At 41.1% G+C, this 23,545-nt stretch overlaps 1 protein-coding gene across 1 annotated transcript in view; it reads right to left on the minus strand.

Annotated features, from left to right (window-relative positions):
• Positions 1-1,225: 1,225 nt before the first annotated feature.
• Positions 1,226-23,545, minus strand: part of TEX11 (testis expressed 11) — a 297,399-nt gene continuing 275,079 nt past the window's right edge. The window contains exons 28-29 of the mRNA XM_045994777.1: positions 1,904-2,068; positions 1,226-1,297 (exon numbers count right to left, since the gene is read on the minus strand). Of these exons, the coding sequence (XP_045850733.1) occupies positions 1,226-1,297; positions 1,904-2,068 (237 nt within the window). The remainder of the gene's footprint in view (positions 1,298-1,903; positions 2,069-23,545) is intronic.

Raw genomic sequence — 23,545 nt, forward strand, 5'->3', positions numbered from 1 at the left:
AACGTATGCTCTTGAACTTAGGAAGGGCTTTATTAGGACAATTGGGGAAATTTGAATGGGGTCCTGTGGGTTAGACAGTGGAATCACATCATTGTTGATTTCCTGATTTTTGATGCTTTAGCTGGGGTCCTGTGGAACAGTATCCTTGTTTTTAGGAAATACACACTGAAGTATGAGGGGGTCATGGAGCAAGATGTCTACAAATTAATCTCAAATGGTTTAGAAAGAAACACAAAGAATGATAAAGCAATGTGGTAAAAAGTCGACACACAGGGAAGCTGGTCAGTGAAGGGTGGATGGCAGTTCTGTGTGCTTATCTGCATCTTTTCTGTAAGTATGAAAATGATTTCAACATCAAAAGTTAAACACTGTTAATACAAATCAATGGGGGGGGAAAAGCCAATGTGATCCTGCACTTGCACTAAAGCAAGTCTAGCCAGAATGAGGCTGCTGAACTCTTGTGTGGGTCAGACCTCACTGGAACGTGGGATTTGGTTCCCAGAAGGTGAGGGGCCTGGATCAGATGAGGAGCTGAGGGGGTCTGGGAATGTTGGACCAGAAAAGGCAGGAGGATAGGGAGGTGCTTGACATCTGTCTTCAGTTTTTCAAAGGGCATCTGGGACAAAGAAAGCAGATTGCTACAGGGAGACAAATTTCTGTTCAGTATGAGGAAGGGCTTTTTACCAATTAGCAAAAAAGGGGGATTGAGCTATTTCAGGAGTTCCGGGTCATAGGATAGAGATGCTCTGATGGAGGCGGGACTACCCATTCTCATCAAGCAAATTTATGAGTCTGATCAATTCTGGGCCCAGTAATGCCTAAGGTCCTTCTGACGCAGAGTCCATGGTTCTGTTATCTTCAGGTGGTGAGAATGTGAACTCTTCAGGAATGAGATGCACCCTGTGTCGGACTCGGATGAACATCTCCTTCTGTTCACATGGGGCATGACTCATCCTGCTCTCATGTGGGGCTATTTCAATACATAACATCCTTAGCACCTTGGAAAATTTACGTGTCCCCCAGAAATGAGCTGGTCACTGCAGTAAAAGTCAAAATGCTTTTATTTTAGAAAATGTCATCTAATAACATGAAAACAGGACCTGAGAAAACAGAAACAAACACTTAGCAGAAAGTTTGGCAGGAACTTAAATGCTCAACATCTCAGGACCAAACATCTTCAGGTTGCTGGCAGCCTGCCCGCTCATATTCCTTGTCCCAGCACTTCTCACTCTTCATTAAAAAGTGAGCCCTTTTTTCGATCCAGTACTTCCATGAGCTCACTATACAGAATATTCACCTGGGGAAGAGAACAGCAGGTAGATTTCCTGAGACACAGGGAGATGTGGCACAGCTTCCCAGACTCTTAACGGGAAGCGGGACCCCATCACATGAGGTCCGTTCACTTGGGACAGTCAGCTGTTGTAAGGGAGAAGGTGCTTAAAACATAAAATATCCTTTGTTCTTATTTGGTAGCAAGACTTTTTTTCCCCCTACCAAGCCTCTCCTGGTTAGCTAGTGGCCTAGAAGTCTGCAGCCCGGACAACCCCCTGGCGAAAACACCTCCAGAAACCGTCACTGTCGGCCCAGTGGGCATCCTTCCCTACTTGCACTGGCACGGACAGTGATGCACCCTTCCAGAGTTCTATCTTGGCATTCTTCTTAGATTCCACTTGCTCTCCCTAGGCTCCCCACTGACACCAAGTTCACCATCCTCCCCCGTTTTCACTCTAAGACATTAGTGTTTATAGTCCCCTCTCGCAGTTTTATGGAACCACTGCAAGGAACAATGATCAGAATCCTTTCCCAGGCAAGGAAAGTAGGGCTGAGTCTTTACCAGGTGCCCAGATAGAAACTCTCTGCTCCCCAAGTCATGCTATCCACCCCTAGCCCTCTCCCTCCTCACCTGAGTTTCATAGTTTCTCTTGAGGGAGCCAAGGTGGTCCAGAAAACGCAAGGCTAGGGTGCACCATTTTTCTGCAGATACATACTTTCTCCTGCCATACATATATATGCCGGTGTTCCAGGACTTGATCATCAGCCAGAGAATCTCTGCTTCTGGGTAGCCTTCCTGAAATCCAAGAACAGTATCAGCGCCATGCCCCATTATTATTAAACAAACAGTGGGTACGCTGCTAACACCAAGGAAAGAGCCACAGCCTCCAAGCTCCTTGGGAGTAGGAGGAGAGCATCTTGAAGGTTTGTCAGCTCTAGAATGCTCCACAGCAAGGCCTCATGAAGTGACATGTAAACTGAAAAAGCACTGAGGCCCACTTGGACTGAGTCTTGGTCTCCCTGATGCAGGAGAAAAACCCTATATCTTGCTGGGGGCTCCCCTTGGTGCTGTCCTCAGTCTATTATCTCCAATTCTCAGAGAAGCTTGTCAAGAAGCAGTTTTATTGCATCTGCTCATTTCCTTGACCTGAATCATCAATGTGTATTTGGAACAGAAATTATATTCATCTTTAGGTTTTGCATATATAGATTTATTTTAAGGAACTGGCTCCCACAGTTGTGGGGGCTGGCAAGTTGGAAGTCTGTAGGGTAGGCCAGCAGGCTGTATATTCAGGTAAGAGATGATGTTGCAATCTTGAATCTGAGATCTGTAGGGCAAGCCAGTGGGCTGGAGACTTGGGCAGGATTTCACTGTTACAATCTGGAGACAAAATTCCTTCTTTGAACAATCTCAGCTTTTGCTTTATTTTGGAGGGTAATCTGTTTTATTTAAAGTCAACCAACTGTAATTAAAAAATACTAATCTTTTGTGCTGATGACATATACCTAGCTATGAACAAAAGGGGCCATTTCTAAGATGGTCCCTTCACTGAAGGGTAGTCTTTAATGCGGCTGATGGCGAGATTTTGCAATAATGAGAGGGATTAGTCTGAGGAGCTACTTTCCAAGTTCTTGTATAGGAGATGGACCCCAAAGGGAGCATTCAAGTGCTCAATTCAGGTTAATGCCCCGCGTCTACACAACAGGCCGCTGAAGGAGGAAATGTGACACAAGACTTGGGCCGCAGTTTCTTGGGAGTGTCCGTGATGTCTCAGCTGAAATTCTTTCACTCGTTTGGGTCTACAGAAAGCACCATGCATAAAACACTCTGAGAATGAGGGTGCTAATAGGGATAAAACAAAGCTTTTATCCTAAAGGACACATAGTGCCTTTGGGGAGACAAGGCAACCATGTACAGAGAGGACTACGCAAGGTATGTGAGTAAGGACTAGTCAGAGGGACACGGGCATTGGGTGCTCTGATTCAGTTAAAAAAAAAGAAAAACCAAATGAGCATTAGACTGGCGCAGTCAGAGGAGGTCTCATCTCTGCTTGAAATGCCACTCTGTCCCTGTCCACTCAGTAAATGGCTCTTCTTTCTTCAAATTCACAAGCGGAGTCAGGTGCTCCTTTCTGCTTCCATAGCAAGCTTTACATCCCTCTAATACCTCTGTCATGCTTTGGAATCTATAATGCTTTGGTACCGTTTCTGTGTTCATCTCCTCCACCAGACAGCTGAGTTCTGGGAGGTGTAGGGCAGTTTTCTTGCTCACCTTGGTGGCCTCAGAGTCGCATACCACGCCTGGCACATCAGAGGGGCGCAACAGATGTTTGACGCACGCATGCACGAACGAATGAGTCAACACCCAGTCCAAGGCTCCCTCCTCCATGAGCCACTGCCTGAGCCCCACGGCCCTCTGTTCCCACGGCCCTCTGCACGCCGCACTACAGCCGCGCTTTCTGACACCGTGTTGTCCGTCTCCCCTACGACGCCGGGACTTCCTTGAAGGCAGCACAGCATCTACCTTCATAAAGTCACAGCCTGGCACAGTGTCTGACAGGGTTGCGACTGTAACTGAACAACCAAATGACTGAACAAACAAACCTGGCCTTAGGGCAGAGGAGAAGGAGCTAGACACACAGAGATGATCTGAAAGCTCCACAACAGGCAAATGCACACAAAGCACACGCACGGCTGTCAAGGGCTGGGGTGGGGAAGAATGGGGAAGGGTGGCTGGTTGTTACAGGGGCTCGTCAGAGTGACGGAAATGTTACAGAATCAGACACTGATGGTGCTTGCTCAATATATACCCAAACCCACTGAACTGGATACTTGAACACTGTGAGTTTTATAATATATGAATTATGTCTCAATAAAAATTATAATGTAGACCTACAGAGAAAGAGAAGGGATTCCATGTGGGCAGAACAGAACAAATAAAGACCTGGACTTGCTTGAGGCTGTACATGTCTCAGGGGGACTAACACTTGTTTGGCCTAAGCGGACAATTTATGTAGGGAAATTAGTGGGAAACAGGATGAGAAATGTGGGCTAGGGCCACCTAAGTATGTCCTAAAAGCTTTTCCTCAGAACATTAGTGTCATGAAAAACAGAAGGTCAATAAAAACCATCACATTAGTTCATTATGCATTTTAGGAAGTTTTACAGAAAAGAAATCATGTGATTGTGCTTAATACAGGGTACGGAGACCATTTACTGACATCTTGTGGAATGTAGTTCGTGAAACACTGGCCTGGAACATAAAGGGTTTTGCATCAGCAGCCCCAGATTTGGGAATTTATTCTGCCGGTAATGAGATAACACTGAAAGTTTCTGAGAAGGGAATGGATAATGATGAAATTAGAGTCTAAGTAAGAGTGAAAGGCCAGTGGTGTTTAGAATGGATGTGAGTGTGAGAAAACAGCGAGACCTGTTCAAATGGAATTATTAAAAGTCTACGGATGAAGTGGTGAGGGCAGGAACTAACATGGCGGCAGTGGAAGGATTTAAGAAACATTCTGGAGGAAGAATCCATAAAACCTGGGAACTGCTTTGATAGGGGAAATGAAAGATACATAAATTGAAAATGGCTCAAAAGTACATAGTTTAAGTGGCTGAGAGAATGCTGATACCATTGAAAGAAGAAATTGGAAGATGATTCTGGGGATAAAGGATCAAGATAATGATAAGTTCTCTTTTAATCATGTTGGGCCTGAGGTAGCTTTGGGAGACAGGTAGGCTGTTGCAGGTATGGATTGGAACTTAGGTAATACTTGAAGTGTATCAATTCACTTGAAGGACAGAGTTACAGAATGCAGAGAGGAAAAGAGCAGAGAATTATGGAAATGTTCACAGTTGGGTGGAAGAGTGAAACGACAATGCAGAGTTGCGGTGTGAAAATAAAGGACAAAGGAAAAAAATCCCAGTGAGGAGGCAGTGGCTAATAATGAAGGCCAGGGTAAAGATAGAGGCCACTAGATCTGTTAGCAGTTGGTAACTGTGGTGCTGCTGAGTACAGCGTGGCTAACAGGGCAGAGAGTGAGGGAAAGAGTGGTTCAAGATGAAGACAAACAGGGAGCTGGGGCCTTTGTAGGCCACATTCACAAGTTTGGTCCTTAAGAGCAGTGGCAAACTACGGAAGAAGATTAAGCAAGGTAAAAACATCCTTCTGTTCACTTGATGGAAAAGAAAGCAAGAGATGCAAGGAGACCAGCTAAATGTTTCCTACAGTAGCTGAGGTAAAGATGATAACTTGAACAAGGTTGGTCATGTTAGAGGATGGGAAGACATGAATGAGTCTGAGATATTTAGGAGGCAGAGCTGACAGGACTTGGTGATATGCTAGAAATGGGGAGTGATTCCTAGATGTCTGCCTTGGGCAACTAGAAGAACGACAGTACCATTCAGTGAGTTAGGAAACAGCAAGGAGTTTTATTTTCCTTTGTATTAGCTGCCCTCATGTCCAGCATTGCTCAGAGAATCTTACTCTTTTTTTTTTTTTTAAATATTTTATTTATTTAACAGAGAGAAATCACAACTAGGCAGAGAGGCAGGCAGAGAGAGAGGAGGAAGCAGGCTCCCTGCAGAGCAGAGAGCCCGACGCGGGGCTCGATCCCAGGACCCCGAGACCATGACCCGAGCCGAAGGCAGTGGCCCAATCCACTGAGCCACCCAGGCGCCCCGAGAATCTTACTCTTCAATGAAGTAATGCATCAGTGCAGCTACTCACCCCAAAGTGACATAGACTGGCCTAGGTGAAATACAAGTCAATGATGGCAGAGGTGTTCGCAATTAGGACTTTTTGGGGCTCATAATCGAAGCCAGTTTTTTCTGTCCTTACCATCTTAATAAATACAGCAGTCATACATATCTCTAACAAAACAAGGTGTTCTGGAACGCGATGACTGTCTCTTTAGGTTCGCCCTCAGGGTTCCTGAAGTGATTATTGTGTACATTAGTTTTAACTGAGATATAATTCAAGTACCACACAACTTACCTATTTAAAGTATACAATTCAATGGTTTTTAGTATATTCACAGAGTTCTGCAATCATTGCCACAATTTAGAACATTTTTATCCCCTTTAAATGGAACCCTGTGCATGGTAGTCACTCCCCAATTCCCCCCAAATTCCCCCCATGTCCCTTGGCAACCACTAATCTAATTCCTTGCTCTAACAGACTGGCCTACCCTGGACATTTCAGATAAATGGAGTCATACAGTATGTAGTCCTTATAACTGGCATCTTTCACTTAGCATAATGCTTTCAAGATCCATCCATGTTGTAGTATGTGTCAGTAACTGATTTCTTTTTATGGCAAAGTCTGTTTCCTTCACATGTGAAGCTTCTTATGTTGCTTCTCAGGACACAGCCTCTGTTCTTATAGACTGCCCTTACCCTGGGGAAAAAACCTCTAGGTCCCTGCTCCAGAGTTTTGGGGGGGGCAGTGGACCCCATTCTTCCAAGTGATACACCTGCTTTTAGAGTAGGGCACTGGGTAAGGTGGTAGTCTCAGTGCTCTTGGCTGGCTTCTTTGGGTGGGGAACCTCTGCCCTAAGAGTTAGCTGGGACAAGGGTCCCAGTGGTGACTTGCCTGAAGTAGATCCTTCGCGTAATAAGTGGGGGCTGGGAAAAGGAAGGGAGGCCTCACTCTTTTGGCCATACTTGCCAAAAATTTAGCCTCTGTAGCTTGGCACTGAAGGTGGGATAGTAAGTGCTGACACCCTGCAGTTCTTTGTGGGACATCACATCCTTTGATTGGGAGGCTGAGGAGAGTGGGAATGTTTTCTCCTTGGCCACACTTTCCTGGAGTAGAGCTTCCATCATGCTGAGCTGGACGTGGGGCAGGGAGTGAGTGGGTCATGGCTCAAGTAGCACAGGCACTTAAGGTTCTTTCCAACATTTAGTAGATTTTCTTGAATAGGTCCTTTTTTTGTTTTCTGTATGTTCTTAAAATAATTTCTAAAGACTTCAGTTGTTTTTTTTTCTTTTCCTTCTTTTAAAGGATTTATTTATTTTGAAAGATTTTATTTATTTATATGAGGTGGGGGGAGGGGGGAGGGAGAGAGAGAGAGAGAGAGAAAGAGAGGGAGAGAGAGGAAGCACACAGGAGTGGGGGAGTGGCAGAGGGAAAAGCAGACTTCCTGCTGAGCAGGGAGCCTGATGTGGGGCTCTCTCCCAGGACCTGGAAATCATGACCTGAGCCAAAGGCAGATGCTTAACCTACTGAGCCACCAGGCACCCATAGATTTATTTATTTTTATTTGAGAAAGAGAGAGCGCAAGAGTATGCATGCCGGTGCAGGGAGGGACAGAGGGAAAGGATCCTCAAGCAGACTCCCTGCTGAGTGAGGAGCCTGATGCAGGCATCAAGCTGAGATCATGACCCTGAGATCATGACCTGACCTGAAATCAAGAGTTGGACACTTAACCAACTGAGCCACCCAGGTGCCCCCAGTTGTTTTTCTATACCTTTCACCAGTATGGCTGCGGAACACGCTCAGTCAGATTCTCATACCACCATTACAGAGGTGGAAGTCTCAGGAAACCTCCTTTTATTGATAAGGAAACTGAGGCCAAGAGATTCAGTGCCATCTGCTCAGGGCCACACAGTATGTTTATGGCACAGATAAGAGTAGAAGCCAGGGACACTCACCAGCCTTTAACTGGTTACCGTCTGTATTTTTAGTATTTTCCCAAGTACACTCTCTAATTTAGTGGAAAATCTCTCCATTTTCACCTGATGTTAACAAAGAAATATATTTTTGTTTATATAGATTTCCTTGATTAATTCTGTGGTTGAACAGCTTCTGCATGTGTTTCTTAGCCAACTGCATGTCTTCTTTTGTAGCTTACCTACCTACAAAAAAAGCCATCACTTTTGCTCATTTTTTTCTGGTGTTGGCAATTTTTTTTTATTGATTTTTAATTTAAAAATGGACACATAGATGAATGGAGCAGAATAGAGACCCCAGAAATAAACCCACAATTATATAGCTAATTAATCTATGACAAAGGAGGTAAGAATATACAATAGGGGAAAAAGACAGTATTTTCAATAAACAGTGCCAGGAAAACTGGAGAGCCACATGCAAAAGAATGAAACTGGACTGCTTTCTAATACCATATGCAAAAACAAACCCAAAATGGATGAAAGACCTAAATGTGAGACCCAAAACCATAAAAATCCCAGAAGAGAGCACAGGCAGTACATTCTCTGACACCAGCCATATCAACATTTTTCTAGATGTTTCCTAAGGCCAGGGAAACAAAAGCAAAAATAAACTATTGGGACTGCATTTAAATAAAAAGCTTTTGCACAGCAAAGGAAACCATCAACAAAATAAAAAGACAACCTGATAAATAGGAGAAGATGCTTGCGAATGATCTATCTGGTAAGGTGTTAACATCCAAAATAATATAAAAATGTACACAACTCAACCCCCAAAAAACAATGATTAAAAAATGGACAGAGGACCTGAGTAAACGTTTTCCAAAGAAGACCTACAGATGGCCAACAGACACATGAAAAGATGTTCAACATCACTAATCATCAGGGAAATGCAAATCAAAACGCCAATGAGGTATCATCTTATACCAGCTAGAATGGCTAAAATCAAAATGACAAGAAATAAAAACTGTTGGTGAGGATGTGGAGAAAAAAGGAACCCTCATGCATTACAGGTAGGAATCAAACTGGTGCAGCCACTGTGGAAAGAAAACAGTATGGAGGTCCCTCAGGAAATGAAAAATAGAAATACCATATGATCCAATAATTCCAAAACTGGGTACTTACCCAAAGAAAACAAAAACACTAATTCAAAACTATATATGCCCCCCTATGTTTACTACAACATATAGCCAAGATATGGAAACAACCTATGTGCCCATTGACAGACAAATGGACACACACACGCACACGCGCGCATACACACACACACACACACACACACACACACACACACACACACACACACAGGAATATTACACAGCTATAAAAAAGGATGAGCTTGAGCCACTTGAGACAACATGAATGGATGGACCTGGAAGGTATTATGCTAAGTGAAGTAAGTCAGACCGAGAAAGACAAATACCATATGATTATACTCGTAAGTGGAATCTTTTTTTTTTTTTTTTTTAAGATTTTATTTATTTATTTGACAGAGAGAGAGATCACAAGTAGGCAGAGAGGCAGGCAGAGAGAGAGGAGGAAGCAGGCTCCCTGCAGAGCAGAGAGCCCGATGCGGGGCTCGATCCCAGGACCCCGAGACCATGACCCGAGCCGAAGGCAGCGGCTTAATCCACTGAGCCACCCAGGCGCCCCGTAAGTGGAATCTTTAAAAAAAAACCCAAACAAATGAATAAGCAAACCAAAAGCAGAACCAGACTTATAAATACAGAGAACTAGGGGCTCCTGGGTGGCTCAGTGGGTTAAAGCCTCTGCCTTCAGCTCGGGTCATGATCCCAGGGTCCTGGGATCGAGCCCCGCACCAGGCTCTCTGCTTGGTGGGAAGTCTGCTTCCTACCCCCCTCTCTGCCTGCCTCTCTGCCTCTCTGCCTACTTGTGATCTCTGTCTGTCAAATAAATAAAATAAATAAAAATCTTTAAAAATAAATAAATAAATACAGAGAGCTAACTGATGGTTGCCAAAGCGGACAGAGGCAGGGTTGGGCTAAATGGATGAAGGGGAGAGAGAGATACAGGCTTCTAGTTATGGAATGGATCAGTCATGGGAATAAAAGGTGCAGCTTAAGGATTACAGTCAATGATACTGTAATAGTGATGTAATGGGACAGATGGTAGCTACACTTGTGCTGAACACAGGCTAATGTATAAAACTTGTCAAATCACTAAGTTGTACACCTGGAACTAATGTAACATTGTGTATCAACTTAAATTAAAAATAAATAAAAATGATACAAATATTTAATCATTTAAGTCTATGGCATATTTTAAAGCTTTCTGTGGTATCTTGGGTCATTTATTAATTTATGTAACTGAGGGGCACCTGGGTGGCTCAGTCAGTTAAGTGTCTGCCTTCAGCTCAGATCATGATCCCAGGGTCCTAGGAGCAAGTCCACATCAGGTTCCCTGCTCAGCGGGGACCCTGCTTCTCCCTTTCCCTCTGTCACTCCCCCTGCTTGTGTTTGTGCTCTCTTTCTCTTTCAAATAAATAAATAAAAATTTAGGTTACTGAATCTATTTTTTTTTTCCTGTACCAGCTTCTGGATCGGTCCTCTCCATCCCATAATTAAAAATCGATTTTCCTATATTTTCTCCTAATACCTTTCTATCTTTGATTTTTAGTTCTTCTTTAATTTTTTTAATTTTAATTTTTAAAGAATTATTTATTCATTTTCGAGAGAGAGAAAGAGAGAGTACGTGTGAATGGGGGGAAGGGTTGGAGAAAGAGAGCATCCCAAGCAGATGTGGGGCTCTATCCTATGACCCTGAGGCCATGACCTGAGCTGAAATCAAGAGTCAGAGGACCAAGTGACTGAGCCACCCAGGTGCCCCATAGTTGTTTTTTGTTTTTAATATTTATTTATTGGTTTGAGAGGAAGGGAGAGAGAGAGAGAGAAAGCACGAGCCAGGGGAGAGGCAGAGAGCAAATCCTCAAGCCGACTCTCCACTGAGTGCAGAGCCAGACCTAGAGCTCAATCCTAGGACCCTGAGATCATGACCTGAGCCAAAATCAAGAGTCAGCATCCTAACTAACAGAGACACTCAGGTGCCCCTCATGTTTAGTTTTTAATCCATCTGGATATTCTTTCTTTTGGTCTTCATTTTTGTGCACAGTATGAAGTAAAAAACAGTATGAATACTTTCCACTTATATACTACTCATTATGTGCTAGACAGCTCTCTAAATATTTTACACATATTGATTATTTAGTATTACTAGTAATATTATAAAACAGGCACTATTATTTTTACTTTGTAGATGAGGAGACATAGGCACAGAGAGTGAGGTGATGTGACCAATGTCATACAGCTAATAAAGGGCGTGGCCAGATTTTAAGCAGGCAGTCTGGCTCCTAAGTCTGTGTTCAACCACTGTGTTATAATGCCTCTCAGTTTAAAGGTAAGGATTTGGCTTTACTTTTTAAATTGTCCTTAAGTCATTTTTTAAATAGACCATCTTTTTCTCGGTGATCTGATATACTTCCTTCATTGCATACCACATTCTCATAGATATGTGGGTCTTTTTCTGGGCTTTATCCTCTTCTATTATTATTTGTGTTTTTGTTTAATATCATACTTTCAAAATTAATAATACATTATAGTTCTTCTATTTTTTCAGACAAATCTCCCCTTTGCTTATTTTCTTTGGGGTAAGAATTTTAGCATCATCACATTTCATTCAAAAGACCCTATTAAGAGGGGCGCCTGGGTGGCTCAGTGGATTAAGCCGCTGCCTTCGGCTCAGGTCATGATCTCAGGGTCCTGGGATCGAGCCCCGCATCGGGCTCTCTGCTCCGCGGGGAGCCTGCTTCCTCCTCTCTCTCTGCCTGCCTCTCTGCCTACTTGTGATCTCTCTCTCTGTCAAATAAATAAATAAAATCTTAAAAAAAAAAAAAAGACCCTATTAAGAGGGGCGCCTGGGTGGCTCAGTGGGTTAAAGCCTCTGCTTTCAGCTCAGGTCATGATCTCAGGGTCCTGGAATCGAGAGCCCCACATCAGGCTCTCTTCTCAGCAGGGGGCCTGCTTCCCCCTCTCTCTCTCTGCCTGCTTCTCTGCCTACTTGTGATCTCTCCCTCTGTCAAATTAAAAAAGAAAAGTCCCATTGAGGGACACCTGGATGGCTCAGTTAGTCATGTGTCTGCCTTCGGCTCAGGTCATGATCCTGGGATCTTGGGACTGAGTCTCCTTGCTCAGCAGGGAGCCTGCTTCTCCCTCTGCCTGCCCCTCTCCCTGCTTTTGCTCACTCTCTCTCTCTCTCTCTGACAAATAAATAAATAGAATCCTTTAAAAAAAGAGAGAAATACTATTGAGATTTTAATTTTGATTGAATTTAAGGAAACTGAGTCCTATTAAGCCTTCCCAAGTCTTATTCCCATTCCATTGCCATGTCCAGGAACGTGGTATATATTCCATTTGTTGGAGACCTGTGACATTTTTAGAGCAGAAAGGGAAGATCTGCAGAAAGACAGAGTTTGAAAATAATGGAGTACTAGTAGAGTGCTTCAGTAGGTATAGGAAGTTTAAATTCACATGTAAAGACTGCAGGAATATCTCTTCTTTTGAGAAAAAGGTGAAGATGAGTAAATAAGTACAATGGCAGAATGTTACGGTTGACACATGGGCCAATGGGGGAACTCATACTTAATGTCCTTAACATGAATCCATACTGGACAGTTCTGTGCTTTTTTTTTTTTAGAATTTATTTTTGTTTTTTTTTTTCATAATTAACATATAAGGTATTATTTGCCTCAGGGGTACAGGTCTGTGATTCATCCATCTTACACAACACTCAGCTCTCTGTGCTTTTCTCTAGTGATTCTGCTGATTAATATCAGGAGAAGAACTGATGGCAGTGGGTCACAAGGCTAGGAAAAAAAATGAAACAGCAGGCATTACCAAAAAAAGTAAAAAGAAAGAAAAGAAAAGGAAAAAAGAAGAGGAAAAAAGGAATGTAGTTAGAATGGACTATAACAGTTTGGGAAGAGCTGAGCTATTTGAAGTCCAAATGAGAGCAAAGAATGGGTGTAGGGAAGTAAGTGAGATTACAGTAACTAGAAAAAAACTTTTGAGATGACAATCTTGGAAATGGAGCTTATATGGGGGTACAGCCAGTGGCTAAAGAAGAGCAAAAACCTGTGTGCTAAAAAAAACTAAAACCAGCCCTCCCCCCCACCACCACCATGAAGTGGATGGATTGATAACATGGATGCCAAAGTCATTTAGGATAAGAAACTTAAGTTACTAAGGAAGGAAAAATTGGGCTCAGAAAATGCTAGTTCATGACAACACTGATAATGAAGAGACAGAAGACATGGATTTTAAGTGACAAAAAGCAGCAGGCAGACAGTGTGGAAAAAGCACAAAGTGATAACAGGAAGCAAGGATTCAGGTAATTTAGTTCCTTCTTCTGCCGAGAAAAAAGCAGTGGAGAAGATGAGCCCTCCACAAAAATGATTAAAGAGGGACACATTGTCTTGAGAGAAGATCCTGCTTTGTTCTAAGAGGAAGAAGGGAGAAGAGGTGAAGACTGATAATAAGGAGAATATTGCCTACAATTCTGTGGGGGGAAGCACTATCTTTTTGGGGAGGTTGGATGAAGTTATAGATAACCCTGAGAGTGAGGGTAAGGATTTAGAAAATGCAGAGCTATTAGATATTTTGGGTGAGGGGTGGAGGAGACTTGGGGAAAAAGGAGTGATGTAGCAAAGTCTGTGTTTTAGGGAGATATATTTAATAAGGATGAATAGGCAGAACTGGAGAAGAGAAGAAAGAGTTAGAGACCACTTAGGAAACTAACTACAGAAATCCAGAAGAGACACGCTATCTAAGCTTGGATCAAAGATATCTTTGCATAAACCTCAATTTCAGCTACAACGAGATGTGAAGCTTGGAAGAAGAAAAATTTGACGAAGGAAAAAACCCCAGGACCACTGTGCTATGAAAAGTGCTCCAGGTTCAACTCTGAGCTCTGCTCTTGCATAGCTGCATGAGCTCGTGTAAGATATTTAATCTTTCAAGGCCCCAGTTTACAAAATAATAAAGTTGAAATAGGTTAACCTTAAAAATCATTCGTTTCAGTTCCAAATTCCATCAGTCAGCGAATGAAGCTTTACACGTTTTATTTCCTTCAGATCCTAAGTCTTGTTTATAAACTGTTGTAAGATTGGCAGAAGTAGTAATTCTGTCAATACTAAACATGAAAGGAAAGATGATACCAACAAATGGGCAAGCAGTGTTTCTCAAATTTCACATGCATACAAGTCACTTAGGGATATTGTTAAAATGCAGATTCTGATTCAGTTGGTCTGGGATGGGGCCTGAGATTCTACACTTCTCTCAAGCTCCCAAGAGATGCTAATGCTACTGGTCTGTGGACTATACTCTGAGGGGCAAACTCCTAGAAAGTATAGCTCAGTAGTTTGAATCACCTTGGCTTCCTTTGTAAAAGAAATGAGGCTCCTTCTTTCTGGGCTTCCTGACGGTTGTGCAACATGCCTTGGTGACTGTGACTCAGAAGTCATCTGTGAGATTTGGTTTGTCGCTTTTATTTGAGTATAGGGATTTCCCCCTATTACCTATGCTTTTGTATGATCATAAAAATGAACCAGGGAACTTCCGCTTCTATGAGATAGAGTAGATGTACTTATCCCTACTCCTTCTACGAAATACAACAAAAACCCTAGACATTACTCATAAAATAACCACAAGACTCCAAAAAGACATTATTCATAAAACGAATATAAGAAGACTCCAAAAGGTAGAGAGATGAAGAAAGACTGGCTAGGAAACCTGGGGCCAAGGAATGATATACTGGTTGAGTTCCCTAGGTTTTCAATTGCTTCATATATCTGAGAGTTGGTGCAAGAGATGCCAACAGGCATAGACAAAAAAAGTCCCAAGAAAAGTCTGTTCTCTCTAGACAAAGTACCAGGAAAAGGGCAGCAATGCAAGACAGAAAACCTTTAGGTGTTAACTATTCCATTAGAGCTGAACATCACAGAAAAAACTGTGGTCCCAGCCCCACCTACCCCAGGAAAAGTCAAGTGGGGAGCCTAAATTTCTATCCTTGTGAGGGTGTAATGAGACACCCCAACCACTGTCTGCATGGTATCAGAGAATGACAGGGAGACAAGACTTTAATACCCAATGGCTGGAAATGAGGCATTCTCCTACCCCCTGAAGTATCAGTGGAACCTAGACTTCTACCCCCAGAGAAGGTGGAACAAAGGAGGAACAAAGTCTGCAAACACTTGTGAAGAGGCAGGACTTTAACCATCACATAGCAGATAATGAGACCACCCCAACCACAGAGTTAGTGGAGGCCGTGTGGGGCATCATCTCCACCCAGTAATAACAAGGAATCCTCCCCCTTGAGTACCAGTGGTGGCCAAGTGGGGAACCTGAATGTCTATTTCCACCTGGAAATAATAAGACCAAACTCTCTTCCCTGGCATAGCAGTGTCAGAAAAATGCACCTAAAATAGAAGGTTCAAATGAGATCCAGGGTCTCATAAACATAATATGGAAATGTACAGTTTCAGTAAGAAATTACTCCTCAAACCAAGAACTAGGAAGAACTCAGACTGAAAGAAAAAAAAAAACCACCAACTGATGCCAACACCAAGATGATATAAATGTCACAGTATCTGACAAAGATTTTAAAGTAACGGGGCGCCTGGGTGGCTCAGTGGGTTAAGCCGCTGCCTTCGGCTCAGGTCATGATCTCAGAGTCCTGGGATCAAGTCCCATATCGGGATCTCTGCTCAGCGGGGGGCCTGCTTCCCTCTCTCTCTCTCTACCTACTTGTGATCTCTCTCTCACTGTCAAATAAATAAATAAAATCTTTAAAAAAAAAAAACCCTTAAAGTAACCATCATAGCACAGTGAAGGAAACAATCAACAAAATTAAAAGGCAACCTGCAGAATGGGAGAAGATATTTGCATATGACATATCCATAAATCCAACACCCAAAGCACAAATAATCCAATTAAAAAATGAGAAGACGGGAGGAGACATTTTCCCAAAGACATACAGATGGCCAAAAGACACATGGAAAGATGTTCAACATCGAGTCTTGCATCGGGCTCTCTGCTCAGCAGGGAGCCTGTTTCCCTCTCTCTCTCTCTCTCTCTCTCTTTCTGTCTACTTGTGATCTCTCTCTGTCAAATAATAAAATCTTAAAAAAAGAGAGAGAGAGAACTACCCTATGATCTAACAACTGCACTACTAAGTATTTACCCAAAGAGTACAAAATACTAATTTGAAGGGATATATGCACACTGATGTCTATAGCTACATTATCTACAATAGCCAAATTATGGAAAAAGCCCAAATGTTGACTGAGGAATGGATAAAGAAGAGGTGGTATGTATGTATGTATGTGTATACACACACATACACAGGTGTATATATATACATATATATGTAGATACATACAGACATGTAGACATATATATATATACTATATATACACAATGGAATATTACTAAGCCATCCAAAAGAATGAAATCCTGCCATTTGCAATGATGGGGATGGAACTAGAGTGCATTATGCTAAGCGAAATAAGTCAGAAAAAGACAAATACCAAATGATTTCACTCATATATGGAATTTAAGAAACAAAACAGATGATCATAGAGGGGAAAAGAGAGAGGCAAACCAGGAAAGAGCCTCTTAACTACAGAGAACAAACTGCTGGTTACCAGAGGAGAGGTGGATAAGGGGTGGAATTTGGTAAGTTTTCACACATAATACATAGGTGATGGGAATTAAGGAGGGCACCTGTGATGAGCACCAGGTGTTGTACTGCAGTGCTGGATGGCTAAACTACACACCTGAAACTAATATTACACTGTATGTTAACTAATGGGAATTTAAATAAAAACTTTAAAAAAAAACCCATCATAAAAATGCTTCCATAGGGGCGCCTGGGTGGCTCAGTGGGTTAAGCCTCTGCTTTCGGCTCAGGTCATGATCTCAGGGTCCTGGGATCGAGCCCTGCATCGGGCTCTCTGCTCAGTGGGGAGCCTGCTTCCCGCTCTCTCTGCCTGCCTCTCTGCCTACTTGTGATCTCTGTCAAATAAATAAATAAAATCTTAAAAAAAATGCTTCCATAATGTATATACTTCATAGAAAAAAATAGAAAGTCTCAGCAAAAACACAGAAGAGATAAAGAAGAACATACAGAAATTTTAGAACTGAAAAATGTAACAGCTAAAATAAAAACCTCCATGAGTATCAGGAAAGATGCTGGGTTTAAGGCTGGTGATGAGCAGAGTAAGTACGGTGACTTTCAGTGCTTTAACGAAACCTCAGATGTGAGGCCTTCTGGCCAAGCTTCTGTGATTTCACACTGTCAGAGCATTTGCTGTATTCCTGGGGCTTGCAGCTTCCTGTAAGTTTGCTGTGGTGGAACCAAGAAAGAAGGCATATGCCTTTCTACAGAAATTATGATTCCATGAGAGATTTTGAGGAGATGAAGATGGATGGTATCTTTCAGAGTGCCAAGTGGTTTTGGAATGTAAAGAATTACTTCATGTTGAGTTCCACTGAAGTTTGTCACTCACCTGTGTTCCCGAACTGTGAAACATGATATTGGATTATAGATTAGTTTCTCTTGATAAACAACTAACAAATCAAAAATGTAAAAAAAAAAAAAAAAACAAACCCTTCCATGAATCGATTCAACAGCAGAATGGAGGTGGCAGAGGAAAGATCAGTGAACTTAAAGAACAACAGAAATTAATCAATCTGAACAACAGAGGGCAATAGACAAAAAATAAGAGAATAAAGCCACCAGGGACTCATGGGACAATGACAAAGATTTTAACCTTCCTGTCATGTGAATCCTGGAAAGAGAAGACAAAGAGGCTGGAACTGAAAAAAGTACTTGAAAAAATTATGTGTGAAAACTTACCAAATTTGGCAAAAGACATAAATCTACAGATTCACAAAGCTGAGTAAATCCCAAACTAATCAAAGAAATCCACCCAAGAGACATCATAGTCCAACTTCTGAAAACTAAAGACAAAAACATGTATTGAAGGCAGCCAAAGAAAAACAACACTACTTACAGGGAGAAAACAAGTTAAACATTAGCAGATTTCTCACCAGAAACCCTGCAGGCTAGAGAGGTGACACAATATTTTTCAAATACTGAAAGAAAAGGATCATCAACCTGGAATCCTATAACCAACAAAAACATCTTTTGGGAATGACAGAGAGATAAAGACATTATCAGATAAAGAGAAACTATGAGAATTAATCATCAACAGATCTCTAAAAAAAGGGCTAAACACAGGGTGCCTGGCTGGATCAGTCAGTAGAGCATGTGGCTCTCAATCTCACGGTCATGAGTTCAAGCCCCATGTTGGGCATGGATCCTACGTAAAAGAATGGCTAAAGGAAGCTCTCCAAACAGAAAAAAAAAATGGTAAGAAAGGAACCTTGTGGGGTGCCTGGGTGGCTCAGTGGGTTGAGCCTCTGCCTTCAGCTCAGGTCATGATCTCAGGGTCCTGGGATCGAGCCCTGCATTGGGCTCTCTGCCCGGCAGGGAGCCTGCTTCCCCCTCTCCCTCTGCCTGCTGCTCTGCCTACTTGTGATCTCTCTGTCAAATAAATAAATAAAATCTTAAAAAAAAAAAGAAAGGAACCTTGCAACATCAAAAAGGAAGAAAGAAAAGAGTAAACCTGCATTTTTATATAGGTAAATACAATAAGCTTTCCTCCTTTTGAGTTTTCTAAATTACGGTTTAAGGTTGAAGTGAAAATTATTAAAACTGGTGTGGTTCTAAATGTATACACAGGAAAATTTAGGACAATTATAAGTTGGGGAGGGTAAGGAGAGAGAAGGTTTCTATTTACTTAAAGATTTTATTTATTTACTTAGAGCGCGTATGTGTGAGAGAGATCGCACATGAGCAGAGGGTAGAGGCAGAGGGAAAGGGAAAAGCCGACTCCCCGCTGAGTAGGGAGCCTGACACAAGGCTCAATCCCAGGACCCTGAGATCATGACCTGAGCTGAAGACAGATGCTTAACCAACTGAGCCACCCAGGTGCCCCGAAAGGTGAAGTTTCTATACTTTACTTGAACTGATAACATGATGACAGCAGTAGACAGTAGTAAGTTTTAGACACACACACACACACACACACACCCTGTAGTATTTAAAGCAACCAATAAAAAGCTATACAAAGAAATACAGTTAATAACACTACAGATGAAGCAAAATGGAATTCTAAAAAATGTTCAAGTAATCCACAGGAAGGCAGGAAAGAGATAAAAATGAAAAACAGGGCAAAACAAACAAAAAATGAAGTGGCAGGCTTACTCTCTAGAGATTGTGATCTAAATATACTGACTAAAAGACACATTAGTGAAGCTGACGAAAAAATGTGCTGCCCATATGCCGTCTACAAGAAATTCACTTCAAATATACAATTATAGGCAGGATGAAAGTAAAAAGATACAAACAGGTATATCATGTAAACATTAATCAAAAGATAGGAGTGGCAAATATTAGTGATTGTAGACTTGAGAGCAAAGAAAATCACCAGATAAACAGAACTACAATATATACTGATAAAAAGAGGTCACTATATAAAGAAAACATAGCAAATAAATGTGTATGCATCCAACAACACGGTCACAAAATATGTGAAGGAAAAACCAAGAGGAGTGAAAGGAGAGCCAAATAATTCTAGTTACAGTTGGAGACTTCAACATGCCTGCTCAAACACTAACAGAAAAACTAGCCTGAAAATCAGCATATAAGAACTTGGCAACACCATCACCCGGTGGGATCTAATCAACATATATGGAACAAACGTTCTTCTTCTTGTTATCCTCCTAACAAGAACAGGATAAAATTTTTTTCAAAGTGCCTGTGGAATAGATACTAAGATCATATCCTAGTCCATAAAATAAATCTCAAAAAATTCAAACAACTGAAATCATACAAGCTATGTTCTCTGACCACAATGGAATAGTACTCAAATTCAGTAACAAAAAGATAATAGGAAAATCTATAAATACTTAGAAACTAAACAACATACTTCTAAGTAATTCATGAGTCAAAGAGGAAGTCTTGAGAGAAATAATACAATGAAATAACTGAAAGTGAAAATACAACATAGCGAAATTTGTAGGCACAGGTAAAGCAGCACTGACAAGGAAATTTATAGCCAAAATAAGCAGGACAAAGTAAATAATAAAGATTAGAGCAGAAATCAACAAGACTGAGAACACAAAGACAATAGAGAAAATCAGTGGAGGAGATGGTTCTTTGAGAAGATGGATAAAATTTAGGACAATTATAAGTTGTCATCCAGAAAGGATGACAGAAAAAAAAGGAAGACAAGGGGCACCTGGGTGGCTCAGTGGGTTAAGCCGCTGCCTTCGGCTCAGGTCATGATCTCAGGGTCCTGGGATCGAGTCCCACATCGGGCTCTCTGCTTAGCGGAGAGCCTGCTTCCCTTCCTCTCTCTCTGCCTGCCTCTCTTGTGATTTCTCTCTGTCAAATAAATAAATAAAATCTTTTAAAAAAAAAAAAAAGGAAGACAAATTATTGTTATCAGTAAATGAAATAAGTGGATATCACTACAAACCCTGCACACACCAAAAGAATAATAAAGGAATAATAAAAAGAACTCTATACACAAAAATTTGAAAACTTTGATGAAATGGTTCACTTCAGCGAAAAACACAACTGACCACAACTCACCCAAGAGAAAACAGTTAATTTGAACAGCTCTGTAACTATTAAGGAAAGTGAAATTATAATTTAACAACACTTGAAAAAAATATCCAGGCCCAGATAGTTTCACTGGAGAATTCTATCAAATATTCAGAAAAGTATTAACATAAAATCTATATAATCTTTTCCAAAAATATGGAAGAGAAGGGAACATATCCGAATTCATTTTATAAAAAGTTAGTATTACCCTGATACCAAAAAGAAAGACCGTAGACAAAAAGAATGGGTGCCTGGGTGGCTCAGTTGTTAAGTGGCTGCCTTCAACTCAGGTCATGATCCCAGGGTCCTGGGATTGAGCCCTGGCTCAGGCTCCCTGCTCAGAGGGAAGCTTGCTTTTTCCTCTCCCACTCCCCCTGCTTATGTTCCCTCTTTCACTGTGTCTCTGTCAAATAAATACATAAAATCTTCAAAAAAAAAAAAAAAAAAAAAGAGGGGCGCCTGGGTGGCTCAGTGGGTTAAAGCCTCTGCCTTTGGCTCAGGTCATGATCTCAGGGTCCTGGGATCGAGCCCCGCATCAGGCTCTGTTCTGTGGGGAGCCTGCTTCCTCCTCTCTCTCTGCCTACTTGTGATCTTTGTCTGTCAAATAAATAAATAAAATCTTAAAAAAAAAGAAAAGAAAAAGAAAACTATAGGCCACTATCTCTTATGAATACAGATGAAAAATCTTTAACAAAAACACTAGCATATAGAATTAATCAATATATAAAAAGAATTATACACCATGACCATGTGGGGTTTATTCCAAGGATACAAGGTTGGTTCAACATTTAAAACTGGTCAGTGTAATTCACTATATTATACACAGTATATATAATATATACAATATTAATAAAAGTCACATGATTATACCAACTAATGCAGGAAAAGCATGTGACAAAATTCAACATTCATGACAGAATCAGGAAAAAAATGGAGTTAGGGAGCTTCTTCAGCTTGATAGAGCTGCTATAAAAACCTATAGCTAACATTATACTTAGTGGCAAAAGACTGAATGACTGAGTTCTTTCCCCCGATAGTGAACAAGGTAAGAACACCCACTCTCACCACTCTTAACATAGTGCTGAAAGTTCTAGTCAGTACAATAAGGCAGGAAAAGGAAAGAGAAGGCATATATATTGGAAAAGAAGAAATAAAACTGTCCCTATTTGAGAAGGGGGATTAAGAGTAGATTTATCTTGGGGCGCCTGGGTGGCTCAGTGGGTTAAGCCTCTGCCTTCGGCTCGGGTCATGATCTCAGGGTCCTGGGATCGAGCCCCACATCGGGTTCTCCGCTCAGTGGGGAGCCTGCTTCCCTGCCTCTCTCTCTGCTTGCCTCTCTGCCTGCTTGTGATTTCTCTCTGTCAAATAAATAAATAAAATCTTTTAAAAAAAAAAAGAGTAGATTTATCTTGATGAGCACGGAGTAATGCACAGAATTAATGAATTTTTGTAATGTACACCTGAAATTAATATAACACTGTATATTAATTATAATTCAATAAAAAAAGAAGAAAAAGACCCTGAAACAAAACAAATAACAAATCAACTACAAAAAACTTGTCCCTATTTGCAGATGACATGACTGCTCACATAGAAAATCCTAAGGAATCCTTCCCTCCCAAATTCCAGAAATGAATACGTTCAGCAAGTTTGCAGGATTAAAGACAAACACATAAAAATCTACTGTATTTCTTTATACAGTTGACCCTAGAACAACATGGGTTTGAACTGTGCAGGTACACTTTACACAGATTTTTTGGATACATTCAGTACAGTCACTATAAACGCATTTTCTCTTATGATTTTCTTATAATATTTTTGTTTTCCAGCTCTCTTTATTTTAAGAATACAGTATATAATACACATAACATATAAAATATGTATTTTTAAAAAATTTCTAATTTATTTATTTATTTTTTCAGCGTAACAGTATTCATTGTTTTTACACTACACCCAGTGCTCCATGCAATACGTGCCCTCCCTATTACCCACAACCTGGTTCCCCCAACCTCCTACCCCCGCCCCTTCAAAACCCTCTGGTTGTTTTTCAGAGTCCATAGTCTCTTATGGTTCACCTCCCTTTCCAATTTCCCTCAACTCTCTTCTCCTCTCCATCTCCCAATGTCCCCCATGTTCTTTGTTATGCTCCACAAATAAGTGAAACCATATGATACTTGACTTTCTCTGCTTGACTTATTTCACTCAGCATAATCACTTCCAGTCCCGTCCATGTTGCTACAAAAGTTGGGTATTCATCCTTTCTTTTTTTTTTTTAATAAACATATAATGTATTTTTATCCCCAGGGGTACAGGTCTGTGAATCACCAGGTTTACACACTTCACAGCACTCACAATAGACTATGTTATTGGTAAGTCTTCCCATCAACAGTAGGCTATTAATAGTTAAGTTTTTGAGGAGTCATACATTATACATAGATTTTTGACTGTGTGATGGCTGGTACCGCTAAGTTCCATGTTGTTTAAGAGTCGACTATATTAGAAATTAACACATGGGCATCATTTACAATCACTCAAAAAACCTGAAATACTTAGGTATAAATCTAACAAAACATGTATAGGACTTGAATGTTGAAAAGTACATATTGCTAATGAAAGAGATAAAAAAACTAAATAAAAAGACATACTCTGTGCATCGATTAGGAGATTCAATAGAAGAAAGATGCCAATTTTTTTCATTTGAGATAATAACTAAAGATGTCAATTCTTGATATATGCTGCACTGGGTTGGATAGTGTCCCTCAAAATTCATGTTCTTTCTAGAACTGCAGAATGCAATCATATTTGGAAACAGGGTCATTGCAGATGTAATTAAGTTAAGATGAGATCACACTGGAGT

The sequence above is a fragment of the Meles meles genome, chromosome X (assembly GCF_922984935.1).
Source record: "Meles meles chromosome X, mMelMel3.1 paternal haplotype, whole genome shotgun sequence".
NCBI classification, from domain to species: Eukaryota; Metazoa; Chordata; class Mammalia; order Carnivora; family Mustelidae; genus Meles; species Meles meles.